Here is a 9726-nt window from a genome sequence, read left to right as displayed (position 1 = left end):
AAAAGCACAAATAACATGACCGATGGAGGCTGCAACAACCACCTGGTAGATGGTTGTCCACAGCCCTCGGATTGCATGGTCGTCTTTCCTGACAAACGAATACTGGAAGAACAGAAAAGATACACCGTGTGTCCGCAAAAGCCTTCGGGGAGACTACTGAAAGGAAAACCAAACCAAAAAACTAGGAACAGCAAGTGGCGTATACGTCAGTTTTGTTAACAGAGCACCACTAATGTACCAGGAATTTCCACATTCTTCGCCCCTCCTCTACCTTGAAAATGTCACCCAATTCTGTCAGTGTCTTCACCATCAGCATTTATTTATTTATTTCGTTTTTCACGTGGACATCCGAGGAAAACATTTCGAGTACCCTGTCATCGAGGAAGAAGAGGAGAGGGGGGAAAAAAAAAAAAAAAAAAAAGAGAGAGATGAGGGGGGAAGAAGCACTGCCATTCCTTTCCTCGGTAACGCGAGCAAAAAGCTCAGGCGCTCAGCAACAACGTGCTTTGAAAGATAAAACACAGAAGAAACTGCACGTTATTTAGTCTCAGCTATAGAGTCACGTGTATTTGTACCTGCTCATTTATTCATCTGCCAGTGTATTTTAGTACAAACGCTACAGAACATAGAAACCGCAAGGTTACTACTACCTTTTGTGACCGACGCGATCTTTGGCAGGAACAGCTATCGAAAAAGAACCAACAAAATCCCCTTCGTCGACAGCCATCCGAACCTTTATCGTCTAACAGCAGTCCTACAAACATCCCCTGGGATGCTCAACTCCTGAAACTTTCCGTTCAACTTGAGGCAGAACAAGCCTTTACCCTGGACACCTTCACCTGGCTCTCCACTGCTAGCAGAGTAGCACCCTGATACTGTCCAGGATGCGCTGCAGCAGCCTACTCGCTTACGTGTATTTACTGCAGCCTGGTTCGAGACACGCAAAGAGAGACCCACGAAAAATCCACCCTTTCTTTCAGAGAAGTAAATAAATACTGTAGTGGGTTTACGTGGCAAGGTTTTGGTAGCAGGGAGCCAGAGGGGTGGTTTCTGTGAGAAGGATCTAGAAGCTGCCCCACATTTGGTAAGGGCCCCATTGTTTTCCAGAGCTGAGGCAATAAACGATGTTGTTTTGCGCCTCCGTGAGAGCATATTTAAGACAGGGAAAAAAACGCTGCGCCACACAGCAGCTGGGAGAGTGAGGAATGGCCTTGAAGGCACCAGGGTCAGTGCAGAAGGAGGGGGAGAGGTGCTCCAGGCGCCGGAGCAGAAGTCCCCTGCGGCCTGTGGTGAGGACCATGGTGAAGCAGGATGTCCCCCTGCAGCCCATGGAGTACCACGGTGGAGCAGGGTTCCATGCTGCAGCCCGTGGAGGAGACCACGGTGGAGCAGGTGGCCCTGCACCCACGGAGGCTGCCGCCTGTGGAAGACCCCTGCCAGAGCACATTCCGGGCCGGACCTGTAGCCCGTGGAGAGGAGCCCACGCAGGAGCAGGTGACCCGGCAGGAGCTGCTGCCCGTAGGGGAGCCAGGTTGGAGCAGTTTGCTCCTGAGGGATGGACCCCGTGGTACGAACCCATATCTGGAGCAGTTCTGGAAGAGCTGCTGCCTGTGGGAAGCCCACGCTGGATCAGTTCATCAGGGACTGTATCCCATGGGTGGGACCCCACAGCACAGGGGACGAGAGTGACCGCGAAGGAGCGGCAGAGAAGAAGTGCTGTAGACTGACCATAACCCCCATTCCCCCGTTCCCCTGCGCCGCTCGGGGGGAGGAGGTGGAAGAGGGTGGATGGGGGGGAAGGTGCTTTTGGTTTCTTTCCTTTGTTTCTCACTTCTCTAGCTTGTTAGTAATGAGCAATAAATCTTACTATCTCCTTATGCTGAATCTGTTTTGCCTGTTACAATAATTACTGAGTGATTTTCTCGTCCTTATCTCAACCCTTGAGCCCTTTTCACATATTTTCTCCCCATTCCTCTTTGAGGAGGGGGAGTGAGAGAGCGGCTGTGGTGGAGCTCGGCTGCCCACTCGAGCGGAACCACAACAAATACATACATACAGATGACACAGTAAGGAAGAAAAGCTGAACACACAGCACGCGGTCCTTTACCAAGGGGCAAATCCAGCATCAGCACGAGGAGCTTTGGGGCATGTGAGCGATCATCTACACCAGCCATTGGGACAAGCCAAATGCACACACACGAGCCTCGATTTAAAACAAAACAAAACAAAACAAAACAAAACACATTACGTGTTTTGTTGCCACAAAAGTAGCTTGCCACAAAAGTAGCTAAGTGTATTCAGAACTGCATTATGTAAAGCATTGCCAGCAAGTTGAGGGAGGTGATCCTTCCCCTCTGCTCAGCGCTGGTGAGGCCACACCTGGAGTGCTGGGTCCAGTTCTGGGCTCCCCAGTACAAGATATGGATGTACTGGAAATAATCCAACAAAGATCTACCAAGATGATCAAGAGCCTGAAGCACCTCTCCTGTGAGGAGAGCCTGAGAGAGCTGGGACTTTTCAGCCTGGAGAAGAGGAGGCTCAGGGGGGATCTTGCAACATCAGAAACAACTGAAGGGAAGGTGAAAAGAAGATGGAGCCAGGTTGTTTTCAGTGGTGCCCAGTGACAGTACAAGAGACAACAGGCACAAACTGGAAGACAAGAGAAGCCATCTGAAAGTCAGGAAGCATTTTCTTATTGTGAAGGATGACCAAGCACTGGTACAGGTTTCCCAGAGAAGTTGTGGAGTTTCCTTCTTTGGAGACCTTCAAAAGCTCTCTGGACATGGTCCTGGGCAACCTGCTCTAGGTGGCCCTGCTTGAATAGGTGGGGGTGGACCAGGTTACCTCCAGAGGTCCCTTCCAACCTCAATGATTCTATGATTCTGTGATACTGCCAGTTGCTGGACCACTCTCAAGTATATTAGCTTGCATCCTTCTTGCAGTGATCAACCAGCCCACAGACACCATAATTCTCTGGGCAAATCCAGAATTAGCATTACCATATTCTCTAATTTTCCCTACAAAAATCAGAAAATGCATCCCAAGCTATCAATTTTCTTTTAAAAATGAGGAACCCCTCCATAAATAAGGAGTTCATTTGCAAAAATCCCTTCTTTAATCTACTTTTGAAATGTCACAAATACTCCTTCCCCACATCCATCCCTTCCTATCTTTGTGAAATATAGAAATGTTTGCCAACCTGTTGGAAAGAAAAACCAAATATACGGACCAGAAATGCTTGAGTAGATACTGGCATCTAATCCTCAAGGACGATCATGGCTTAAGACATACCTTTTCCTTCAGCATACATGTGTATTAGTAGGTAGCTGAGACTGTTTCCCTCTTTATATAGTGGCCACTAAAAATCACACTTTTATAAGCCAAAGTGCCCTCATGTGTCTGCTAAATTAACTCCAATTTAATTAAACAAAGAGCTTCACAGTCAGGCTTCACAACCAAGCCAGGAACTGAAAAGGCTCTGAGAATCTCACTACTGAACTTCTCTTGTGACTTCGCGGTATTTCATCACCATGGACACACACAGCTTACTAACACCACCATTGCTCAGCGATCACAGTTTAGCTATCTGCAAATGCCATCTAGTAAGCCAGAATCAGCAAGCCAGAAGGAGCTATCTGGAAACTCTGTGAAGACCACAAAAGCAGGAAAGGTCAGTATTGTTGTTGTTGTTTTGTTTTTAAACACTTTTTGTATAATAATTTTATCAAGGCCTGGTTTTTTTTCATGCAGATTTAGTCATTTCTCTAATATTTATACAGCTCTGCTATTTTCTTTCCCATAAAACCACATTAACTAGCATTAACTCAGTTCTACTACTTTCCATTGTGACACCCTTTTAACTCTTTGGAAACTCTGTTCCCCAAAACACTACACTGATTTCTGTACACATTCTTATGTTTCCCTATGACTACCCTACTTCTGATGCAGCTGCCACATTCCTAGCTTGGACACTGTTCTGCTGTTACTATGACAATAGATTAATACATTTTTTCTATTTTGTTCACCTATCCACTCAAATTTTGCATATTTTCTTTAAAAGGGACTACCAGTTCTAGTAGGATACAGTAAGTTTTAGTTTAAAATGTTCATTAAAACTTTAGACTTCTTAGACTTCTCTCCAGTTCTAAATACTTGATTGCACTGTTCCTCTTTTGAATAAGTATTTTAGAAATTCTGTATGCAAAGTACAATTCACTCCTTTATTTTCTGATTATATTTGTAAGGACCATTAATACTGGTGCTTTTTCCTTCCTTCAGTATCTGTTGTGGACTTAACTGACCCTCTTATATTGCAGGTATCTCAGCAGTTTTAAAACTTAATGTTGTATGTTAAAAAATGAAACCTCTGATAAAACGACTGCTGAAAAATTAGCAAATTCTTGAAGTAGAATTGTAGCATAGTGCTCAAGCTGTCTGAATATATATTCAAATAACTATATTACCAATTACTGTTATTTCAACAGTTCTCTTCCTCACTGGTATCACAAAAATTACGCATAATTTCTAGATATCTATTTCCTATGATGTATTCTCTTTTAATCATTGGATACATACAGAAGATGAATTTTTAAGAGCAATATAGGGCATTGACCAATATCCCATCATCTTCACTTGTTATCTCCCAAACATGACAAAACATGTCTTCTAACTTATTTCTCAGCTTCAGCATGTGCTCAGCTATACTTACTGGCGTGAACTTGTGCCACACAGACAAGATCAACAAAAAAAATTATTCTGAAATTAAAGGAAAAAGCGTAGATTTCAGACACATTTAGCTTCTATACTTCTATTGTGCCTCAACACTGTTATTCATGTTTGTCTCTTCTAGAGAAATATCCTCTGTTCCAAAAGTGCATATTACTCTGGTCAATTTTATTAACTTGATAAGTCTTATCTTTATTAGCACCGCACATTTCCTCGCACTGGGCTCTGACCTGGGATGTTGTTCTCTTTCCATGAAAACCTGGGTTTGTATCTAAGAATAAGAAGCACAGAGGTCCTATGCTCACATTTCTAGTACCCATTCCAGAACTGGCTCTTCCTCTCACCTGCAGCCCCAACCTGCCTGATTGGTCAAAGTAATCTCACTGTCTTTTGCACTGCATTACGTTACCCTCCTAATTTCACAGAATTCCAGAATGGTTGAGGTTGGAAGGGACATCTGGGGGTTCATCTGGTTCAATCCGCCTGCTCAAGCAGGGCCACGTAGAGCAGGTTGCCCGGAAGGGAGAGTGCAAAGATGAAGGAGCCACACTTTTTTTATTAGTGCACAACGACAGGACCAGAAGCCACAGGCACAGACTGGAAGACAGGAGGTTCTCTCTGAATGTCAGGAAACACTTGCTTACTGTGCAGGTGCGGCAGCAAAAGTGTGATTTGGTCTCTATCCTGTAAGAGTGCAGGTTTGGCTGAAACTTCTGTGTGTCTTGATTACCCCGGTAGGGCTGCAAACCCCACAGGAACTGGAAAGGAAACTATCAGCCACAGTGCCTATGCATGCTCTAATAGTCACTGAGGACACACCTCATGGGGACAAGAGTGTTGGCCTGTACTTTATATAGGGTGCCAGGATTCTGGAAAACTCAGGTGTTGTGCTTCAGTAGTACACAAGACGCTTTTTTTCCTTCCTTATGAAAGAATAAGGCTTAATCTGTATTTCTCTCCTTAATGTTTTCTATAGACTAATATAGACAGCTTCTAGTCTAGCATGATGACCTAGCAGTCACATTTTAGAATTTATCAACATTCATGTTTGTAAGCTTCAGGCATCCCTTTAGTGCTTACTTGCTGGCTGAAGTTCTATACAGGAGATCTTCCGCCTACAGAGAATGTACTCATGTAATAATTCCTCAGTGGACTTTGACTTTGTTCTCCAAAGTACAGAAATAACACAACATTATAAAACAACAACAATTTTAAAAAGATATGTATTTTTCAATTAGTAGAACTACTTCTCGTCAGTTACCTACTAATGTAAAAATGCACATGCACATTACGTGCCTGTGTTCTTCAACTCAACACATGGATGAGATAAGAGAAATTTTAGGTCAAACATTTTGGCTGCTGTAATGAACAACTGAAAACAAAAGGATGTAAGATGGCATGATTGGGGAGAAAAAACAAGGTTAATCATACATGTGACACAAATGCTCACTAAAAATTCATAATTTCCCTTTCCATTACAGTTTGCCAGAATTTGATACCCCATTGTGGAATATGGCATCCGTTACAAAGCGGATTAAACAAGACACCACTGGTGGTGGGAAAAATAAGCAAGGAGTAAGAACCAAGAATGGAGATATATCCAAAGGAATAAGTGACATGGAGACACTTGTCAAAGAGAGGAAGTCATACTTGCAGAAGGAATACAAAATACTTACTGAACATATGAACACATACATGGGAAAAGTGGAGTATTTCCTGCAGGAGAATAAATTCCTGGAAGAGGAAGCCCGACGGAATCGGGAAGAGAGTAACATTTACCTCTCCTACATAACAAAACACAGCCAGAAGTGCCAGAATCTAATAATAACACTAAATGACCAGAACCAAATTGATTTGTCTCAGGTCTGGATGCAGAAAGAGAAGCTAATCTCGCAGTATACAGAAAAAGAAAAGGAGGTAAAAACCAATCTGATGAATATGGAGGAAAAGTATTCTCTTATGAACAAGGAAGTTGAAGACTTGCAGCCTTTCAAAGATCTGCAGTTAGAACAGATGAAAAAGATTAAAGAGCTGGAGAAGGAATTGTTGGTCACAAAGATCCAGCATTCAGAACAAATGCACAAAATCAAGAGCAGATTTTTGCAGGCCAAAGCTGACTGTGAGGTGGACTCTCATCAGAAGACCCAGGTTCTCACCAAGAGAGCAGAAGAAGCAGCAATACAATCTCTAATTCAGCATATCAAACAAGTAAAAGCTGAGAATCGGCAACTGCGCCAGGAGTTGCTCAGACTCATCCAATACTCAAAAGTCCTTAAAGAAATCAGAGTTCAACTGAGAGAGCAGCAGCAGCAGCTTCTTCGGGAGAACCAATGCACTCAGGATATGGCATGCATGCGCCACAGGTTACACCGGCATGAGGCACACAATGCAAACTGGAAAACCCACAGCTCTGACAGCCCCTCCAGATGTGGCCATTAGCCTAAAGAAACATTTCTCTATTGCTCACTCATGACTCTGTATCACTAAACCTAGCTGGACCATCAACTGTTATTACAACTAGTTAAGTAACAGAGTATACATAAGTAACCTGAATAACTGACATGTTCTGTGGGTTGATGAAAGGATTCATTTACATAACTCATGCTCAGCATGCAATCTAGATGAGATCTTGAAAGCAACCTCACCTTTTAACTTCCACGACATTTATACCAAGACAACTGGAACTGCACTCCTTTCATTCCCCAAAATAAACAATGACATTTTCTCTTTGAGATCAGACATCAATTAATAATTTTCCACACACAAATTATACTCTTACACATAGTGAAACAAACTCTATGTCAACCTTCACTGCAATCTACATCTATTGTTACCATAAAATGAATTGATGTAGGCCAGCTCCTTCCAGCACTTTTTTTTCCAAACATTCAACACAGCAAAGACTTTATTAATTTTATCTTTTGTTAGTCTCCAAAAAAAAGAGAAAATAAATAAGCAAGTAACCAAATATTTTAAACAATAGATGCAGTTAAGGTATTTGACCTTTCATCATAACTATCAATAAAATATATTCATACTATTTATAAATACCTGGAGACAGAGGGATTTGGGCAACCTCTTTTCAGTGCTTTGTGGGGATAGGACAAGGGGTAATGGCCACAAAATTTAGCCCAGGAAGTTCCGCACCAAGATGTGAAAGAACTCCTTCATGGTGAAGGTGATGGAGCACTGGAACAGGCTGCCCAGGGTGGCTGTGGGATCTCCTTCTCTGGAAATATTCAAGGCCCATCTGGATGCCTACCTGGGCAGCCTGCTCTAAGGAACCTGCCTTGGCAGGGAGGTTGGACCCGATGATCTTTTGAGGTCCCTTCCAACCCCTACAATTCTGTCATTCTGTGATTCAATATAAATTTTTGCTTTTTTCTCATTCTTTTGTTGCTTCAGTGTTTCACTGGAGAAGCAAAATTCTAGTAGCCTGCTGTTACATTCACATTTCAAGCTGAACACTTCTGGATTGTGATTATCTCATCAGCAATGGTATTAGAGGTCACCCTTACTCTAAATTTGAGTAGGCACAAATGGATATTTTATAAATAATCAAAATATAGTTGAGGATGCAATCTCACAGGAGTGTCAGAGCAGGGACACCTTCAGCAGCTTTTGAACGTGTGCAAGGATGGAGACTCCACAGCCTCTTTGTGCAAACTGTTCCACTGCTTGACCATGGTCACAGAAGAAAAAAAAAATCTTTCTTATGTTTAAATAGAATTTCTTAAATTTCAGTTTCAGAAGAGTATGGCTCTGCCTCCCATCACCCTCTCCACCATTTAAACACATTGGTAAGATTCCCTGGAGCCTTCTACAGGCTAAACAATCACACTCTCCAATTATCACAGATGTTCTAAGGCTTTATCTCTGTGGCCCCTTGCTGGGCACACAGTACTCAACAAGCAGTCTCACCAGTGGTGAGTAAAAGTGAAGAATCACTTGCCTCAACCAACTGGCAAGTCTCTTCTTAGCGCAGCCCAGGATCACAGAATCACAGAATCATCTAGGTTGGAAGAGACTCCAAGATCACCTAGTCCAACCTCTGACCTAACACTAACCAGTTCTCCACTAAAACATATCACTAAGCTCTACATCTAAACACCTTTTAAAGACCTCCAGGGATGGTGACTCCACCACTTCCCTGGGCAGCCTGTTCCAATGCCTAACAACCCTTTCGGTAAAGAAGTTCTTCCTAATATCCAGCCTAAACCTTCCCTGGCACAACTTTAGCCCATTCGCCAGGCACATGGGAGAATCGACCAACCCCCACCTTGCTACAGCCTCCTTTAAGGTACCTGTAGAGAGCGAGAAGGTCGCCCCTGAGCCTCCTCTTCTCCAGGCTGAACAACCCCAGCTTCCTCTGCCGCTCCTCGTAGGACTTGTTCTCCAGACCCCTCACCAGCTTCGTTGCCCTTCTCTGGACTCACTCAACCACCTCGATGTCCTATGGATGTTCTTGGCCTTCTTTACTGGAAGGCCACATTACTGGCTCATGGTCATCTTACTATCCGCAAGGACCTCCAGGTCCTTTCCTGCCACGCAGTTTTCGAGACCATCTGTTTCCAGCTTGTACTGGTGGAAACAATTACTCCTCCTCTAGTGCAGAACTAGGCATTTTTCAGTGCAGAACTTCATGTGATTCCTCTTGGCCTGGTTCTCCAGCCTGTCAGGGTCCCTCTGAATAGTAGCACAACTATCTGCTGTAATAACCTCTCCTCCTTGTCTCATATAATCTGCAAATTTGCTGAGACTGCGCTCTAGCCCATTATCCAGATGATTAATGACGATGCCAAACAGTACTGGCCCCTGTATTTACCCCTACTTTAAAGCACTACAGTGACTGACCTCCAGCTGGTCTTCGTGTCACTGATGACAACTGTCTGATTCCAGCAGTTGAATTTTCACTCCATCAAACCATCCACTTAGCTAATCCATACTTAGATCAGTTTGTCAGCATCGATATTATGGGAAACAGTATCTGCCAGAGCATAC

The 9726-nt window shown here is 43.5% G+C and overlaps 1 protein-coding gene across 1 annotated transcript; it reads left to right on the top strand.

Annotated features, from left to right (window-relative positions):
• Positions 1 to 3637: 3637 nt before the first annotated feature.
• CCDC166 (coiled-coil domain containing 166) lies at positions 3638 to 7164 on the top strand (the record flags this gene model as incomplete). Its single annotated transcript, XM_082755418.1, has 2 exons — positions 3638 to 3670; positions 6207 to 7164. The coding sequence occupies exon 2, from the start codon at positions 6238 to 6240 to the stop codon at positions 7162 to 7164; it is 927 nt and encodes a 308-aa protein (XP_082611544.1). The 5' UTR covers positions 3638 to 3670; positions 6207 to 6237.
• Positions 7165 to 9726: the final 2562 nt, after the last annotated feature.

The sequence above is a fragment of the Aythya marila genome (genome assembly GCF_965140915.1).
Source record: "Aythya marila genome assembly, chromosome: 2".
Taxonomy (NCBI): domain Eukaryota; kingdom Metazoa; phylum Chordata; class Aves; order Anseriformes; family Anatidae; genus Aythya; species Aythya marila.
Note: the sequence above shows the minus strand (reverse complement) of the source record. Positions and strands in the feature narration are given on the sequence as shown.